This window comes from Bos indicus x Bos taurus, chromosome 1 (genome assembly GCF_003369695.1).
Source record: "Bos indicus x Bos taurus breed Angus x Brahman F1 hybrid chromosome 1, Bos_hybrid_MaternalHap_v2.0, whole genome shotgun sequence".
Lineage (NCBI taxonomy): Eukaryota > Metazoa > Chordata > Mammalia > Artiodactyla > Bovidae > Bos > Bos indicus x Bos taurus.
Window position 1 is genome coordinate 42,249,307 of NC_040076.1, and position 20,035 is coordinate 42,269,341.

Below are 20,035 nucleotides of genomic sequence, written 5' to 3' on the forward strand. Positions count from 1 at the left end.
ACACACAGTCATCACTACTTAAACAGAATTTGCATTTTAAAATAACCTCTGGAATATTCATAGGGATTAATGTTTGAGAAGCACTAAGCTAGGCCACTTCCCACAGTGGTCCTCGGTTTTCTTTTTCCCTTTTCTCCTCCTGCGAATTTTGCCTAGTAAGGTGTCTCACTAGTTTTCAGCTTAAAATAGGAAGTCAGGTGTAGTTGTGGAATGTGAGCCATGGTCTGCACAAGAAGGAAAAATTTAGGAGTTGACTGCTAAAGAGAATCTGTAACTTTGGCCTGACTGAAATCATGTGTGATGAGCTCAGACAATACTGTACTCAGCAAAGAAGTAAGACTATCAAATTTATAGATAAACTGGAGTCTGCATAAACATTTCAGAAGTGCCTGTGGTGGAAAGAAGTGGTATGAAGTGCAATTTCAATTGATATACCTGGCAACTGTCTACAATGATTTGATGTTTATGATTTCAGTCTGTAATGCCCAATGAGACAACCTGGATTTTTCATACATGTCCAAGTCCCAAATGCCCAGTAGACCAGCTTAGCTTTGTCCTAAAGGAAATCTTCGGGCATTATCAGGGGAATTTGAGTTCTAAGCTCTTTCCTCTTCTGACAAAAGCACACAACTGTACAACTTATTGACTCCGTGTTAAAGACAAATTCATATAAACAACAGTTTCCTGAACTTGGGAAATGAAGCCTTCAAAATGAAACAGTGTACAAAGAACTGTTGCCTGTGTTATTGTCATTGCAGTGCTCTTGTATTATTTTCTACTTCAGAAAGCTAAACTCTAAAAGGATCTTGAAAACTTCTTAGTAGATATTGGTAAGAGAGAATGATTTCTATAATATCATTATGTTTTTACTGAAAACAAAGAGTCGGACACAACTGAGCAACTGAATTGAACCGAAAGTTAAAAATACTATAAAATTTATAATTTGAATTGGTTTACAAGATATCAAAATAGCCAGGTGAAAATGAAAAACAAATAGTGAATAATCTGTATATTTTATTACTGTGAGTAAATATGGTTAAGCAAGATAGCTCTAAGGCCACATTGTAATCCTTAATGATATTTAATTATTTGGTTACTATAAGTATCATATAATTATTCCATAAGATTAGCTTTGGTAAACTGGAACATTAAATAAATTAACAGTGGGTTGAAATATTTAGGCCACAATGTTTCCCATGCAAGATCTTCCTGACAATTGTATTCAAAATATTTATTCTACTTAGTTAACCTACATTCACTACTTTTCCATGTATTTCTTAGGTTATTTCACTGAATATGTAAATATATCATCTATCTATCTATTTACGTATCTTCTGAAATGGTAAAAATACCCCTCTAGTCTCTTTTGATCTTTAGTAAAAGGTAGGCCTTAAGTCCGGAGAAGGGAATGGCACCCCACTCTAGTACTCTTGCCTGGAAAATCCCATGGATGGGGGAGCCTGGTGGGCTGCAGTCCATGGGGTCGTGAAGAGTCAGACACGATTGAGCCACTTCACTCTCACTTTTCACTTTCATGCATTGAAGAAGGAAATGGCAACCCACTCCAGTGTTCTTGCCTGGAGAATCCCAGGGATGGCGGAGCCTGGTGAGCTGCTGTCTATGGGGTCGCACAGAGTTGGACACGACTGAAGCGACTTAACAGCAGCAGCAGCAGGCCTTAAGTACCCACACTGAATTAAGAATTTCTGATTATTTATTAATTTGGGATTGCATGGAAGAACTGCAATTACAGGTACATTGCCTTTATTCAGTTTTAGTTTTTAGCTCAATTTGATTCTGCTACTAAAAGTTGTGGAGAAGCAAATGCTATAAAGAAAAGCTGAATTTCTAGATAAATTCAGCCTTGACTACAGTAATAACAATGATAAAGCATCTTTTAAATATGAAAAGAACTTTGAGGCAATGCTAGTATATTTATGAATAATTTTAAAATAAATTGAAAATGCAATACTATTTCATATATAAATTCCATACAAAAATAAACTTGGAATTTTGAATAAAAGTAAAAGAAAGGTTTCCCAGTGCTGCCAACTTTTGATGAAACCAGATTTAAGACAAATATTTGCCACGACTAAGCCCCCAAACTCTGAGACTTTTATTTCATCTTCAACCTTTCTAATACTTTTCTCTCCCCATTTCCTGATCTTTCCTATGTTTATCCATGGTTCTTAGTCTCTTTCTGCTTTTTGTTCCTTTTTGTTTTCTTTTCACTCAATCAAATTTTCCACTTCACTTCTCTACCCATTCTTATCTCAATATCCTTGAAAAACTACATGATATTGTTCTACAGGAAAAAAAAATTCACATCTGTCTTCCAGTGGTTCAGTTCAGTTCAGTCAGTTGCTCAGTCGTGTCTAACTCTTTGCGACCCCACGAATCGCAGCACGCCAGGCCTCCCTGTCCATCACCAACTCCCGGAGTTTACCCAAACTCACATCCATTGAGTCGGTGATGCCATCCAACCATCTCATCCTCTGTTGTCCCCTTCTCCTCCTGCCCCCAATCCCTCCTAGCATCAGAGTCTTTTCCAATGAGTCAACTCTTGGCATGAGGTGGCCAAAGTATTGGAGTTTCAGCATCAGTCCTTCCAATGAATATCCAGGACTGATCTCCTTTAGGATGGACTAGTTGGATCTCCTTGCAGTCCAAGCGACTCTCAAGAGTCTTCTCCAACACCACAGTTCAAAAGCATCAATTCTTTGGTGCTCAGCTTTCTTCACAGTCCAACTCTCACATCCATACATGACTACAGGAAAAATCATAGCCTTGACTAGCCGGACCTTTGTTGGCAAAGTAATGTCTCTGCTTTTTAATATGCTATCTAGGTTGGTCAAGAAATGTAAACTGTTCTCAACATATTAGATACTTTCTTTCATTCTTCTCACTGCTGTGCCACTTCTCATTGTTCTCTAACTCAACTCTGTTTCAATATGAAAACTGCTCTCACTAAAGCCACTGCTGCTGCTGCTAAGTCACTTCAGTCGTGTCCGACTCTGTGCAACCCCATAGACGGCAGCCCACCAGGGTCCCCCGTCCCTGGGATTCTCCAGGCAAGAACACTGGAGTGGGTTGTCATTTGCTTCTCCAATGCATGAAAGTGAAAAGTGAAAAGTGAAAGTGAAGTCGCTCAGTCGCGTCTGACTCTTCGCGACCCCATGGACTGCAGCCTACCAGGCTCCTCCGTCCATGGGAGTTTCCAGACAGGAGTACTGGAGTGGCGTGCCATTGAGGTTATTTAGTATCCCCTAAGTTTGCTCATCTTCAGAATTTCTTTCTTCTCTTCTAAATCTTCTTCTTTCTGTGCAAAGTTTTAAATGACATAATGCTTTTCTGTGTTCTAAATCTGCTCACTTCTGAAAAAAATTTTAAATGATGAAATTGCATTATTCTAATATAACTTTTCCACTACTAATTTTCATGTATCATAGTAAGAGTAAATAAAATAAAAAATATTCAGGTTAGTATATGCTTTTATTTCAACTACACTCAGCAGATTCTGTTTTAAAAATAAATGATGTCCCTTTTCCATTTACTACATTGCATTTCAGAGGTCATCTATTAAGGATATGGAAACAAAAAATGCAACGGAGCTGAGAGAGTTCATTCTCACAGGACTTACACATCAACCAGAGTGGCAAATTCCCCTGTTTCTGCTGTTCTTTATGATATATCTCATCACCGTCATGGGAAACACTGGTTTGATTGCACTCATCTACAATGACCCTCAACTTCATATCCCGATGTACTCTTTTCTTGGGAATTTGGCCTTTGTGGATACTTGGTTATCATCCACAGTGACTCCCAAGATGCTAGTCAACTTCCTGGGCAAGAGTAAGACAATCTCTCTCTCTGAATGCAAGGTACAATTCTTTTCCTTTGCAATCAGTGTAACCACAGAATGTTTTTTGCTGGCAACCATGGCATATGATCGCTATGTAGCCATTTGCAAACCGTTACTTTATCCAGTGATTATGACCAATAGACTATGCATGCAGCTGCTAGTCTCATCATTTGTAGGTGGCCTTATTCATGCCTTAATTCATACAGGTTTTTTATTCAGATTAACCTTTTGTAACTCTAACATAATACTTCATTTTTACTGTGATGTCATGCCACTGATTAAAATTTCTTGTACTGATCCTTCTATTAATGTTCTGATGATATTTATTTTCTCTGGCTCAATACAGGTGTTCACCATTCTGATAGTTCTTGTCTCATATACACTTGTTCTCTTTACAATATTAAAAAAAGAAATCTTTGCAAGGCTTAAGGAAGGCCTTCTCCACCTGTGGGGCCCACCTCCTGTCTGTCTCTTTATACTATGGGCCTCTTCTTTTCATGTATATGCGACCTGGATCCACACAAGCAGATGACCAAGATATGATGGACTCTTTATTTTACACTGTCATAATTCCTTTCTTAAATCCAATTATTTACAGCCTGAGAAATAAGAAAGTTATAGATTCCCTGACAAAAATGTTAAAGAGAGATGGTTGTATCTCATAGTATTATCGGTACTCTTTTCATTTAAATATTAACAAAATTATGTGGTTTAGATGTTGCTATGTGATAGTGTTCAGTTTTTTTTTGGATGTATAATTGTTCTATTATTTTAGTGACTTAAGACCTTAGTAACTAATAAATCTCATAAAATAGATTTATATTCTTATTCAAAACACATAAAAATTTAATCCTCTTTATAGAATACTAAAATAAAGCAAAAAACCCCAAATATTTTCTATGCCTGTATGTTCTTCAATGTGGTTTTAAAATGCATTAAATATTAAAACAGAGCAGTTCCTCTGAAGGAGACTTGTTTATGATGTCTTTGACACTTATAAGTCAATCACATTTAACTCCAAAGTGGAGGCAGATTGGTATTTGAATGAAGAGAGGCAAACCCTAGGAATTCTGCTGGCCATCAAAAGGTCTTACATTCCACTTTATTTGGTGCATGGTGAATTTCATGTCTCATGGGAATCAACTCTCATATCACAGAAAGAAATAGGAAAGCAATGAGAAAAAAAAAATGACAGGGCATCTAAGATAATGAAGACGAAGAGCTAGACTATGAGAGATGCTTTTACCTTAGTGTGCTCCAAGAGAGACACAAAAGGCAAGTTATCTCTCACTATCTATGATGATTTCTAAAGTCCTTTCTAGCTGTGTATGTATTTGTAGGTCAATCTGGAAAACTTTTCTAAGAAAGTTAATAGATAAGCTAAAGGTTTAGGATGGATAAGAATGAAGAGGCAGAATTGGGAAATAATGGTCAATAGTCCTAGAATTTTTTTTAAGTGACATTAATTAGAAAAAGAAATAGTCACATGTAAAGGTTATTGGAATGTGTGGATGACAATGAGAAGTTTTGCATACTAACATGCATACTAACAAAGTTCAAATAATGTTAAGATATGATACCATACTGCCCAGTGAGTGGCTAGCAAAGACATGAACAAGAGTTTGGATGTGTGTGCTCCAGATGTTCATTTTCATTCCATACTCTAAGACTAATGAATGATTCACCATCAGGTCCACCCCTTGTCTTCCTCTCACTATTGATTCTAGGTATATTCTTGCTGATACCACTGTGACCCTTACCTTCATAACCACCTACCTCTAAAACTCTAATTACTTGTTGCCTCCATTCTGCTGATTCTCTTATGTCCCAAACATATCTGCCAGATTTTTCTTTGTAAAAAGAACTGAGATTAAATCATATAACTCCTCAAGGATTTTTAATGGGCTCTCATTATTACTGAGTTTTCCAAATTTGCTGACATTCTGAGTGCAACACTTTAACATCATATTAGGTTGTCATTAAGGGAATCAGTGGTGCTATCAGGGGAATTTTATTTTATTATTCCTTCCTCTTCTGGCAAGTGCACACAGTTAAAATGTATATAAGCAGCATTTTCCTGAGCCTAGAAAATTAAGCCTCCAAAGTGAATCTGTGGAAAGAACTGTCACATTACTGTCATTCTGGTGCTCTTGTATTATTTTTTGCTTCTGAAAGCCAAACTCTCAAAGAATCTCAACAATTTCTTAACAGATATAGGTAAGAGAGGATGACTCTTATAATATTCATTTTTAATAGAAATTTAAAATACTTTTAAATTTATAATAATTTTGATTTGGTTTACAAGATACCTGAACAGTCAGTTGAAAATTGAAAGTAAATTGTGAATAACCTGTTTATTTTATTACTGTGAGTAAATATGAATAAGCGGAATAGCTCTAAGGCTACATTTTACCATTTAACCATACTTAATTATCTGCTTAGCATAATCACAAGACTCCACAGGATAAGAGTTGGTAAACTAGAACGTTAAATTAAAAGTTGATTTAAATATTTAGGTCACAATGTTTCCTGTGTAAGTAATTTTTCTGATAATTGTGTTCAAAATATTTATTCCATTTAATTAACTACACTGGTGGATTAAATTTTAAGTTATATCACCTAAATAGTAACCCCTCTATCCTTTCATCCACTCCTTAATTATTTCATTGAATATATCTGTGTACATATATATGCAAAAGTGCTGGAAACAGCCCTCAATCATTTTGACCTTTATTACTTCATAAGTACCCATACACTGAATTGAGAATTTTTCATTATTTACTGATTTGGGACTGACTGGAAGGAAAGAGTATTTCAAATAAATACACAGTTAACAGCTGCAGTTATTGGCATTGGTTATTTATATGACCTTTATTCAGTTCCAGTCTTTGGCTCAATTTTATTCTGCTAATAAAACCTGTGGATAAGCAAATGCTGTGACGGAAAACCAGAAGGATTTCTAGAGAAAGTCAGCTCTAATCTCTAATAGCAAAGGTAAAGTATCTTTCAAACATGAAAAGAAGTTTGATGCAGTGTTAGTATATTTATAGGCAATATACATTTCTGAAGTCAATTTATTTCAATTAAACACTGTCATACACAAATTCCGTAGGAATAAAAACTTGGATATTTGAAGGAAAAAAAAAAGGAAAGTTTCCCAGAGTTGAAAAATTTCAAGGAAAACTACGGTTAATATAAACATAAACCCCCAAACCGTTGAGACTTTCCCCTTATTTAATCTTCAGCCTTTCCCTGATACTTCCTCTCCCTCCTCATTTCTTTCTCTTTTTACACTTATCCATCTATGCTCCTCCCTCTCTTCCTGCTTTTTGTTGTTTCATGTTTTCTTTCCACCCACCTACACTTCTCATTCTACTTCTCTACCCACTGTCATCTCAATGCCCTCCTCTATCTCTTTTGAAAAATTTCATGACATTTTTCTACAAGGAAAAAAAAAATCTCATCTGTTCTTCACATCTCAGATACTCTGTTTCATTCTCCTCACTGCTGTGCCATTGGCTTCCATTCACTTTCCAGTGTTCTTTGATTCAGTTCTATGACAAAATGGAAACTGCCCTCACTAAAGCCACTAAGAATCTCTTAATTTCCACACTCAGTTATCTCTGTTCACTCATTATCTTACAAGAGCGGTCACTTCACTTTGGGCACTCTACTTTCCTTTGTGCTTTTAAAGTATTTTCCTCTCTTTGAGTTCCCTACATTCAGCTTTCCAACTCCTTCCCTCTTCTCTGATCACTCTGCTCAGTAGCCTTTTCTGGTCTTTCCTTTTCTCTTTTTTTGGGTGAGCTAGTACTCTTGGTTCCAAGAGGAAAACAGTTAATTTAATGAAAACTGAATCCAACAATGAAATGCTAGGAAAGTTGGAGAAATCCATTGGAGAAATGGGTAGTCAACACTCCAAATCATGTTCTAGCTCTAGCTGAATAGCCCTGATGTCATTGTTGCTGAACTTAAATACCACAAATCACACTGAAAATGCCATTGTGATGGGCACAGGATTCATTTTCTGAGGACATGATACTGTTCCCCTGGTTGAATTGGCAACCAAAATTCTCTTCTGCACACATCAAGTCTTTGTCATTCTCTCTATATATTCCAAATTCAGTGTATGTGCAGTAGCATTACTAGCAGTAGATCAAGCTCCTTTACATTAGGTTCAGGAAAAAGTCAGTTTCTAGAAGTTTGGTTTCTAGACTTACTAGATAGAAAATAGGATCAGGTGCTATGTATCTTAAATTATGTATATACTTATACACACACACACACACACACACACACACATCCACTTTTAAATCTCTTTAAATTTCCTCAAATTTATTTTCATGCTTTATTTCCCTTTACCTTATACACATTTTCCAATGAATAGATCATACTATATTTTAGCCACTTCTATGACTCCCAAGTCATTGTTTTTTATTTTTATTAAGGTTTTGTAGAATTATATTTGTAAAATTATATACCTGGGTGTTCAGAGGATGCTCATTGCAAAAACTGGCCATTTCATCTGAGCTTTCAAACATCAATTTTTGAAAACTGTTGGTGAGTTAGGATTTTTTGAGCTGAAGCCACCCATTCTCCTTGTTAGTCCTTGCATTATACCCTTCTCTACTCCAAACTAAGATATTTTGGTTTGTTTGACCTCACACTACATCAGGGACACAAACCTGCATTCAGCAACACAAAGGAGTCTTCATTCTGATTTATTTCGGTCTCTCACTTTGTCTTCTTTGTCACTCCTAATGTCATATCACACATGAAATAAGAACTTCCCATACATTTAAATCACCTGGGGAATATTTATACAATATATATTATTAGACTTCATTCAAGATCTACTGATCCAAGTCTACAGTAATACTTCAGAATCTATAATTTGAACAAAATTTTCTCAGACAATTCAGATGTGTAATCTAGTTTGAGAGTCACTGGACAATAGCCACAACTTCCTGATTAGTATTCATGACACAAGTTTCTCTCCCTGCAGTCTATTTTCTGCAGTCAAATATTTAATTTCAAAAATAACAGATGTTGTCACTTCCTGTTTTATATGTTTCCATTTCTTGCTTATTTCTTGAAGAATATAGCTCAAGATCATTCATATGGCATTCAATTCATTTTACAAACTGGGTCCTTCTAACATCTGTACTTAGATGCTGCATCCATGTCCTACACATAGAATTTTTTGACCTCCTTCTATAGCATCCCCTAACTTTGCCCAGAAAGTCGTCTTCTCTTCTAAATCTGTTCATTTTGGTGCAAATTTTTAAATGTTGTAATTGCACTGTCTTAACATAATTTATACAAGTAATTTTTATGTATGATGTAGTAAGATTAATAAAAAGCATTTAGATAGTATATGGGTTTATTTCAATTACATTCAACAAATATTGGTTTTAAAATTCTTGATAACTTTTTTTCCATTTACTGCACTTGTTTCAGAGGCTATCTATCAAGGATATGGAAACAAAAAATGCAACAGAGCTGACAGAGTTCATTCTCACAGGTCTCATACATCAACCAGAGTGGCAAATCCCCCTGTTCCTTCTGTTCTTGATGATATATCTCATCACCATCATGGGGAACCTTGGTCTGATTGCTCTCATCTACAATGACCCTCACCTTCACATCCCCATGTACTTATTCCTTGGGAGTTTAGCATTTGTGGATGCCTGGGTATCATCTACAGTGACCCCCAAAATGCTGGTCAACTTCCTGGGCAAGAGTAAGATGACCTCTCTCTCTGAATGCAGGGCACAATTCTTTTCCTTTGTCATCAGTGTAACCACAGAATGTTTTCTTCTGTCAACAATGGCATATGATCGCTATGTAGCTATTTGCAAACCATTACTTTATCCAGTGATTATGACCGATAGACTATGCATGCAACTAGTAGTCTTATCATTTTTAGGTGGCCTTATACATTCCACAATTCACACAGGTTTGTTATTCAGAGTAACATTTTGTAACTCTAATATAATACATCACTTTTATTGTGACATTATGCCACTGATTAAAATTTCTTGTACTGATCCTTCTATTAATGTTCTGATGGTATTCATTTTCTCTGGTTCAATTCAGGTGTTTACCATTCTCATTGTTCTTATCTCTTACTCACTTATTCTCTTTACAATATTAAAAAAGAAGTCTATACAAGGAATAAGGAAGGCCTTCTCCACCTGTGGAGCCCACCTTCTGTCTGTCTCTTTATACTATGGGCCTCTTCTCTTCATGTATGTGCACCCTGGATCTGAACAAGCAGATGATCAAGATATGATAGACTCTCTATTTTACACTGTCATAATTCCTTTCTTAAATCCAATTATCTACAGCCTGAGAAATAAGAAAGTCATAGATTCACTAACAAAAGTGTTAAAGAGATATTCTTAGATCTCATAGTAATATCTGTTTTTACTAAAGCATTAAGTAAATTGTATAGTTTTGATCTTGCTATGTAATGATTAGTAGTCAAAATTTTTTGTACTTATAATTTCCTATAATTTTAGGACTTATGTTAGTACCTAATAAATTCCCTAAATAATTTTTACTTCTTATTACAAAAATTTTAATTAACTGTTTATAGAATACCAAAACAAAGCAAAAAACAAAGGCAAACAATCATTTTATATGCTTTTATGTTCTAGAACATGACTAAAAATGCATAAAGTACTAAAATAGTAAAGATCCTCTAAGGGGGAATTGTTTATGATATCTTTGATACTTATAAACCATAGACCTAGAGACAGAGAGTCTTATTACTTTTAACTCCACAGTGGAGGCAGGTTGGTATTTGATTGAACAGAGGCACATCCCAGGAATTTTGTCTGCCATCAAAGGTCCCATATTCCACTTTATTCAGGCTATGGTAACTTTCATCACAAGAAACACTGGACTGGAGGAAACACAAGCTGGAATCAAGATTGCTGGGAGAAATATCAATCACCTCAGATATGCAGATGACACCACCCTTATGGCAGAAAGTGAAGAGGAACTAAAAAGCCTCTTGATGAAAGTGAAAGAGGAGAGTGAAAAAGTTGGTTTAAAGCTCAACATTCAGAAAACTAAGATCATGGCATCCGGGCCCATCACTTCATGGCAAATAGATGAGGAAACAGTGGAAACAGTGTCAGACTTTATTTTTATGGGCTCCAAAAATCACTGCAGATGGTGATTGCAGCCACGAAATGAAAAGACGCTTACTCCTTGGAAGGAAAGTTATGACCAATCTAGACAGCATATTAAAAAGCAGAGACATTACTTTGCCAACAAAGGTCAGTCTAGCCAAGGCTATGGTTTTTCCAGTGGTCATATATGGGTGTGAGAGTTGGACTATAAAGAAAGCTGAGCACTGAAGAACTGATGCTTTTGAACTGTGGTGTTGGAGAAGACTCTTGAGAGTCCCTTGGACTGCAAGGAGATCCAACCAGTCCATCCTAAAGGAGATCAGTCCTGGGTGTTCATTGGAGGGACTGATGTTGAAGCTGAAACTCCAATACTTTGGCCACCTGATGTGAAGAGCTGACTCATTGGAAAGACCTTGATGCTGGTAAAGATTGAGGGCAGGAGGAGAAGGGGACGACAGAGGACGAGATGGTTGGATGGCATCACCGACTCACTGGACATGGGTTTGGGTGGAGTCTGGGAGTTGGTGATGGACAGGGAGGCCTGGTATGCTGTGGTTCATGGGGTCACAAGGAGTCGGACACGACTGAGTGACTGAACTGAACTGAACTGAACTTTCATTTCTTGTGGTAATCACCTGTCATATCACAGAAAGAAAAGGAAAACAAGGAGGAAAAAAATGGCATGGGAGTAAGACAGTGAAAACAGAGCTACACTGCAAGAGATGCTCTTAGCTTAGAGTGATGCTTAGAAAAGGCAAAGAGGCATGTTTCCTTTCATTGTCTATGACTTCTACAGTCCTTTTTGTGTCTGTATTCTATTGATCAACTTGAAAAGCTTCATTAACTAAGAAAGCTAGGAGATTAGATTGAAGATTTATGCTGTATTGCCTAATAGAAGAAGAATGAAGGGGTAGGATAGAAAAAAATGGATCAATATTCTTTGAATTTTTAAAAAGTGAACCTAGTAAGAAACTAGAAACATGTAAAGATTATCAGATTATCAGGATGTGTAGTGGACAATGAGGAGATCTAAATGCATCTCATCAAAGTTCAGATAATGTTAAGATATGATATCGTGATGCCTGTGGGGTGGCTGAGAAAGAAATGAAAATGAACAAGAGTTTGCATGTTTTCACCCCAAAGTCCTTAAATGTTCATTTTCATCACACTCCATACTCTAAGAATAATGAGTGATTCACCTTCAGGTCCACCCCTTCTCTGCCTCCATCACTCATCCTAGGTACATTCTTACTGATACCACTGTGACCCTCACTTTCATAACCACCTACCTCTGTGATTTACAAAATCCCAGTTACTTATCCACTTCATTCTGCTCATTTTCTCTTATTTTCCAAACATATCTTCCAGATATTTCTTTGTAAAAAGAAGTCAGATTAAATCATATTACTCTTCAAAGCTCTATAATGGATTGCCATTACCAGGTTTTTTGTGTGGTGTGTGTGTATGTATACACACAACATACATACTTTAGCATATATTTATTTATACATGTGCATGTTCAGACTATATGATGTCTATATATGCATATATCTATATATCTATCTATATCTATATATCTGTATATATCTTTCTATCTCTATCTTCCTTACCCTGCATTTGTTCACTGTGGTATAAGTTGAGGTCCTTTCAATTATACTATGGTTGAACTCCAAGTTCTTTCCTTCACAATTCTCCTGTGGACTCTCTTTTATATCAACAATAAGTTACTGAAAGACTCTGAATACACTTCCCTCCTCAGTTATGTCCTTTTGCTCTTACTGGTCTCCCCACAGAGAATCCACCTCCCCAGCCCCCAACTGCTCCTTCATAATTTCCATGGTGTCTTTCTTCAAGGTCTGTCTTGTACCTTAGAGTGTATGAGATCCACTTTCAGATTGCCCTAAAGAGGATGGCAATGTCCACTCATTTGAAACACTGTTAGTTTATTTACTCTTCTTAGACCACCCTTGGGCATGGATATTACTTATTTGGGGCCTAAAAACTCTTTTAGATAGCAACTTAGAAGTCTTAACACTCTGTATTTTTTGCAGTGAATGGCAGAATAGCTTGCACATATGAATTTCTAAACAAGTGTTTGTGAAATATTTATGAAACTAAAAAAAAATCACAGTACAAATATATAGAATGCAATAAGAGTGCACCACTCTTTTTGAATCTTGTAACAAAGCACAAGAAGATTCCTTGGTTTGAGATGGTTACTGCATGCAGCTTGGCTTCTGTTATCATATTTCCTTTTAGTTTTCAAAATAAAGCAAAAATTCATTAAAGGAACAGCGCATTTTTATATTAGTATAGGGTTTTCCAGAATAACAGAACCAAAATATATATTTAGTTGACCATTATATCTAGTACTGTGGGCAAGAATCCCTTAGAAGAAATGGAGTAGCTCTCATGGTCAACAAAAGCGTATGAAATGCAGAACTTGGGTGAAATCTCAAAAATGTCAGGATGATCTCAGTTCATTGCCAAGGCAAAGCATTCAACATCACAGTCATCCAAGTCTATGTCCCAGCAACTAGTGCTGAAGAAGCTGAAGTCAAATGGTTCTTTGAATACCTACAAGACTTTCTAGAACTAACAGCAAAAAAAGATGTCCTTTTCAGCATAAGGGATTGAAAGGCAAAAGTAGAGAGTCGAGAGATACCCAGAATAGCAGGCAAGTTTGGCCTTGGAGTGCAAAATTGTTGTTGTTCAGTCGTTCAGTCATGTCTGACTCTGCAGCTCCATGGACTGCAGCACACCAGGTTTCCCTGTCCTTTACTATCTCCTGCCATTTGCTCAAACTCATGTCCATTGAGCTGATGATGCCATCCAACCATCTCATCCTCTGTTGTCCCCTTCTCCTCAGGTCCTCAATCACTCCCAGCATCAGAGTCTTTTCCAATGAGTCAGCTCTTCGCATCAGGTGGCCAAAGTATTGGAGCTTCAGCTTCAGCATCAGTCCTGCCAATGAATATTCAGACTTGATTTCCTTTAGGATTGACTGGCTTGATCTCCTTGCAGTCCAAGGGACTCTGAAAAATCTTCTCCAGCACCACAACTCGAGAGCATCAATTCTTCAGTGCTCAGTTTTCTTTATGGTCCAACTCTCACATTTGTACATGACTACTGGAAAAACCATAGCTTTGACTATACAGACCTTTGTCAGCAAAGTGATGACTCTGCTTTTTTAATATGTTGTCTAGTTTTGTCATAACTTTTCTTCCAAGGAGCAAGTGCCTTTAAATTTCGTGGCTGTAGTCATGGTTCACTGTGATTTTGGAGCCCTAGAAAAAAAAATCTGCCACTGTTTCCATTTTTTCCCCCATCTATTTGCCATGAAGTGATGGGACAATGATCTGAGTTTTTTGAATCCTGAGTTTTAAGCCAAGAGTTTTAATAACTTGAGTTGCTTTAATTACTTGAGGGACAATTTAAAAATACAGATTATTAGACTTTATTATTAACCCACTAAATCAATATGCACATTAAACCTCATAACCCATGTTTTACACAAAAAGTTCCTTAGCCAATTCTAATGTGTAATCTGGTTTGGAAACCACTGGACAATGTAACAGTTTCCTGACTAGCATTCCTGACTGTAATTTCCACTCCCTGTAGATTATTTTCTATACTACCTCATACAAATTTCTTAAAATATCTTACAGTGCCACTTGTATCTCTTATTTTCAGTGTATACGTACTAGATGATGAGTAATGTTCAAGATACTTTGCAAGCCATTCAATTTATTTCATTATCTAAGTCTTTCAAACTTCTTTTCCCTAGACCCTATATCCATGTCCTATATACAATTCCCTATCACACTCCACCCTGCTTCCCCAAATTTCACACGTGTTTAGAATGTCTTTCATTTTTCTAAATCTGTTCATTGCTTCACATTTTTTGAATTTAAATAAGAATTTATTTCCATTCCCCCCCAAAAGATCCATATTAAATGGTAATAAATATTTATCCCATTGATTTCAGAAAATATACAGTGAGGACATGGAAGAGCAACATTGCTGACAGAGCTTGTTCTCACAGGACTTAAGTATCAACCACAGTGGCAAATCCCCTTGTTCTTGGTGATATACCTCATCACCATTGTGGGAAACCTTGGACTGATTGCTCTCATCTGCAATGACCCTCACCTTCACATTCCCACGTACTTATTCCTTGGAAAATTGGCCTTTGTGGATGCCTGGATATCCTCCACAATGACTCCCAAGATGATGGTCAACTTCCGTGCCAAGAACAAAATGATCTCTCTCACTGAAAGCAAGATACGTTATTTTTCCTTTTGCAGTCAGTGTAATCACAGAACATTTTCTGCTGGCAACAATGGCATATGATCACTAAATGCTATTTGCAATCCATTAATTTATCCAATGGTCATGACCAGTAGGCTATGCATCTGACTGTTTGTTTTGGCATTTTTAGGTGGCCTTTTCCATTCTGTAATTCATAATGCTTTTTAAATTCAAATTCAGTTCAGTTCAGTGGCTCAGTCATGTCCAACTCTTTCAATCCCATGAACTGGAGCATGCCAAGCTTCCCTGTCCATTACCAACTCCCGGAGTTTACTAAAACTCATGTCCATCAAGTCGGTGATGCCATCCAGCCATGTCATCCTCTGTTGTCCCCTTCTCCTCCTTCCCCCCATCCCTCCCAGCATCAGGGTCTTTTCCAATGAGTCAACACTTCACATGATGTGGCCAGAGTATTGGAGTTTCAGCTTTAGCATCATTCCTTCCAAAGAAATCCCAGGGCTGATCTCCTTCAGAATGGACTGGTTGGATCTCCATGCAGTCCAAGGGACTCTCAAGAGTCTTCTCCAGCACCACAGTTCAAAAGCATCAATTCTTTGGTGCTCAGCTTTCTTCACAGTCCAACTCTCACATCCATACATGACCACTGGAAAAACCATAGCCTTGACTAGACAGACCTTTGTTGGCAAAGTAATGTCTCTGCTTTTCAACATGCTATCAGGTTGGTCATAACTTTCCTTCCAAGGAGTAAGCATCTTTTAATTTCATGGCTGCAGTCACCATCTTCAGTGATTTTTGGAGCCCCCCAAAAATAAAGTCTGACACTGTTTCCACTGTTTCCGCATCTATTCCCCATGAAGTGATGGGACTAGATGCCATGATCTTAGTTTTTTGAATGTTGAGCTTTTAAGCCAACTTTTTCACTCTCCTCTTTCACTCTCATCAAGAGGCTTTTTAGTTCCTCTTCACTTTCTGCCATAAGGGTGGTATCATCTGCATATCTGAGGTTATTGATATTTCTCCCAGCAATCTTGATTCCAGCTTGTGCTTCTTCCAGCCCAGCGTTTCTCATGATGTACTCTGCATATAAGCAAAATAAGCAGGGTGACAGTAGACAGCCTCGACGTACTCCTTTTCCTAGTCTGTTGTTCCATGTCCAGTTCTAACTGTTGCTTCCTGGCCTGCATACAGGTTTCTCAAGAGGCAGGTCAGGTGGTCTGGTATTACCATCTCTTTCAGAATTTTCCACAGTTTATTGTCATCCACACAGTCAAAGGCTTTGGCATAGTCAATAAAGCAGAAATAGATGTTTTTTCTGGAACTCTCTTGCTTTTTCAATGATCCAGCGGATGTTGGCAATTTGATCTCTGGTTCCTCTGTCTTTTTTAAAACCAGCTTGAACATCAGGAAGTTCACGGTTCACGTATTGCTGAAGCCTGGCTTGGAGAATTTTGAGCATTACTTTACTAGCGTGTGAGATGAGTGCACTTGTGTGGTAGTTTGAGCATTTTTTGGCATTGCCTTTCTTTGGGATTGGAATGAAAACTAACCTTTTCCAGTTCTGTGGCCACTGATGAGTTTTCTAAATTTGCTGGCATATTAAGTGCAGCACTTTCATAGCATCATCTTTCAGGATTTGAAATAGCTCAATTGGAGTTCTGTCACCTCCACTGACTTTGCTCGTAGTGATGCTTTCTAAGGCCCGCTTGACTTCACATTCCAGGGTGTCTGGCTCTAGGTGAGTGATCACACCATCGTGATTATCTTGGTCATGAAGATCTTTTTTGTACAGTTCTTCTGTGTATTCTTGCCACCTCTTCTTATTATCTTCTGCTTCTGTTAAGTCCATACCACTTCTGTCCTTTATCGAGCCCATCTTTGCATGAAATGTTCCCTTGGTATCTCTCATTTTCTTGAAGAGATCTCTAGTCTTTCCCATTCTGTTGTTTTCCTCTATTTCTTTGCATTGATCACTGAGGAAGGCTTTCTTGTCTCTCCTTGCTATTCTTTGGAACTCTGCATTGAGATGCTTATATCTTTCCTTTTCTCCCTTGCCTTTCTCTTCTCTTCTTTTCACAGCTATTTGTAAGGCCTCCTCAGACAGCCATTTTGCTTTTTTGCATTTCTTTCCCATGGGATGGTCTTGATCCCTGTCCTGTACAATGTCAAGAGCCTCCATCCATAATCAGGCACTCTGTCTATCAGATCTAGTCCCTTAAATTTATTGCTCACTTCCACTGTATAGTCATAAGGGATTTGATTTAGGTCATACCTGAATGGTCTAATGGTTTTCCCCACTTTCTTCAATATAAGTCTGAATTTGACAATAAGAAGTTCATAATCTGAGCCACAGTCAGATCCCAGTCTTGTTTTTGCTGACTTTATAGAGCTTCTCCATCTTTGGCTGCAAAGAATGTAATCAATCTGATTTCGGTGTTGACCATCTAGTGATGTCCATCTGTAGAGTCTTCCCTTCTGTTGTTGGAAGAGGGTGTTTGCTATGACCAGTGTGTTCTCTTGGCAAAACTCTATTAGCCTTTGCTCTGCTTCATTTGGTATTCCAAGGCCAAATTTGACTGTTACCCCAGGAACAATAGGAAGTTTCTTGACTTCCTACTTTTGCATTCCAGTTTCCTATAATGAAAAGGACATCTTTTTTGGGTGTTAGTTCTAAAAGGTCTTGTAGGTCTTCATAGAACCGTTCAGCTTCTTCAGCATTACTGGTTGGGGCATAGACTTAGATTACTGTGACATTGAATGGTTTGCCTTGGAAATGAACAGAGATCATTCTGTCATTTTTGAGATTGCACCCAAGTACTGAATTTTGGACTCTTTTGTTGACCATGATGGCTACTCCATTTCTTCTAAGGGATTCCTGCCCACAGTAGTGGATATAATGGTCATCTGAGTTAAATTCATCCATTCCAGTCCATTTTAGTTCGCTGATTCCTAGAATGTTGATGTTCACTCTTGCCATCTCCTGTTTGACCACTTCCAGTTTGCCTTAATTCATGGACCTAGCATTCCAAGTTTCTATGCAATATTGCTCTTTACAGCATTGGACCTTGCTTCTATCACCAGTCCCATCCCCAACAGGGTGTTGTTTTTGCTTTGGCTCCATCCCTTCATTCTTTCTGGAGTTACTTCTCCACTGATTTCCAGTAGCATATTGGGCACCTACCGACCTGGGAAGTTCCTCTTTCAGTATCCTATCATTTTGCCTTTTCATACTGTTCATGGGGTTCTCAAGGCAAGAATACTGAAGTGGTTTGCCATTTCCTTCTCCAGTGGACCACATTCTGTCAGACTTCTCCAACATGACCCACCCGTCTTGGGTGGCCCCATACGGTATGGCTTAGTTTCATTTAGTTAGACAAGGCTTCTGTCCGTGTGATCAGATTGACTAGTTTTCTGTGATTATGGTTTCAGTGTGTCTGCCCTCTGATGCCCTCTGGCAACACCTACCATCTTACTTGGGTTTCTCTTACCTTGGACGTGGGGTATCTCTTCATGGCTGCTCCAGCAAAGCGCAGCTGCTGCTCCTTACCTTGGACGAGGGGTATCTCCTCACGGCTGCCCCTCCTAACGAACTTTCTGCAATTCCATCATAGTACATCAATTTTACTGTGATATTATACTATTGTTTAAGATTTCCTGCACTGGTCCTTCCATTAAATATCTGTTGATATTTATTTTCTCTGGGTTTATACAGGTATTCACTATTCTCATTGTTCTTGCCTCTTTTACACTTGTTCTCTTTAGAATTTTGAAAAAGAAGTCTCTACAATGCATAAGGAGGACCTTCTCCATTTGGCAGCCCATCTGATATCTGTCTGTTTATACTATGGGGCTTTTCTCTTCATGTATATGCACCCTGGATCTGCACAAGCAGATGATGAGGATATGATGGACTCTGTTTTACATTGGCATAATCCCTTTGTTAAATCCAGTTATATACAGCCTAAGAAATAAGAGAGTTGTAGACTCACTGGCAAAAATAGTACAGAGAAATGCTTAGAATTCATACTAGTATCAGTCCTCCTTTACTAATACAAGTCATATAATAATACAGGTTAGATGGTGCTATATGACAGTTAATGTTCAAAATTCTTTGCACTTATAATCACCCTAGAGTTTTAATGACTTAAGGTAGGAGTGCTAGTAAATATGTGCATATGCCATTAAAATTTTAGAAAACACAGAATAGTATTTAATCAAGTATTCATGTCATATTAGAATAATTAAAGAAAACATTAAAATATTTTATACATATGTTCTCAATATGGCTTCATAAATGCATTAAGCACTACAATACTGTAATCACTCTGAAAAAATATGAATATGATGCATTTGCTAGTAGTAGAGCTGTGCAATCTGGAGACTCATAGTATACTTAACTCTACAATGGAGACAGGATTGTGTTTGAGTGAACAGAGGCCAATCCTGAGAGAGTAAGAGGGTACTTACTTGCCATGTTGCCATGTCACTAATTCAGAAAGCTAAGAGAAGAGATGCAGATTTAACTGAGATGGGAATAGGAAGGAAAAGATAACCAGCAGAATAGGAAGGTAATGGTTTGGACCATCCAACACTTTAAAAATAATGAAACTGATAGAAAAAAAAATAATATGTTAAGTTTACAGGATTGTGTTGATGAAAGCAAGAGTCTTCAATTGCATATTGCCAAAGTTCAAATAACATTAAGATGATAGGATATCAGAGTGTACAGTGACTAGCTGGGAAAAGACATGGAAATGAGCAA

General features: G+C 37.5%; 1 protein-coding gene and 2 pseudogenes across 1 annotated transcript; all 3 read left to right on the plus strand.

Annotated features, from left to right (window-relative positions):
• The first annotated feature begins 3,569 nt into the window (after positions 1-3,569).
• On the plus strand, positions 3,570-4,527 carry LOC113897602 (annotated as a pseudogene).
• A 4,771-nt stretch (positions 4,528-9,298) lies between these two features.
• Positions 9,299-10,270, plus strand: LOC113898604 (olfactory receptor 5H8-like). The gene has a single exon (XM_027551915.1). It carries the CDS (start codon positions 9,341-9,343, stop codon positions 10,268-10,270), a length of 930 nt encoding a protein of 309 aa, XP_027407716.1. The 5' UTR covers positions 9,299-9,340.
• A 1,636-nt stretch (positions 10,271-11,906) lies between these two features.
• Positions 11,907-19,291, plus strand: LOC113897611 (annotated as a pseudogene).
• The last annotated feature ends 744 nt before the right edge of the window (positions 19,292-20,035 follow it).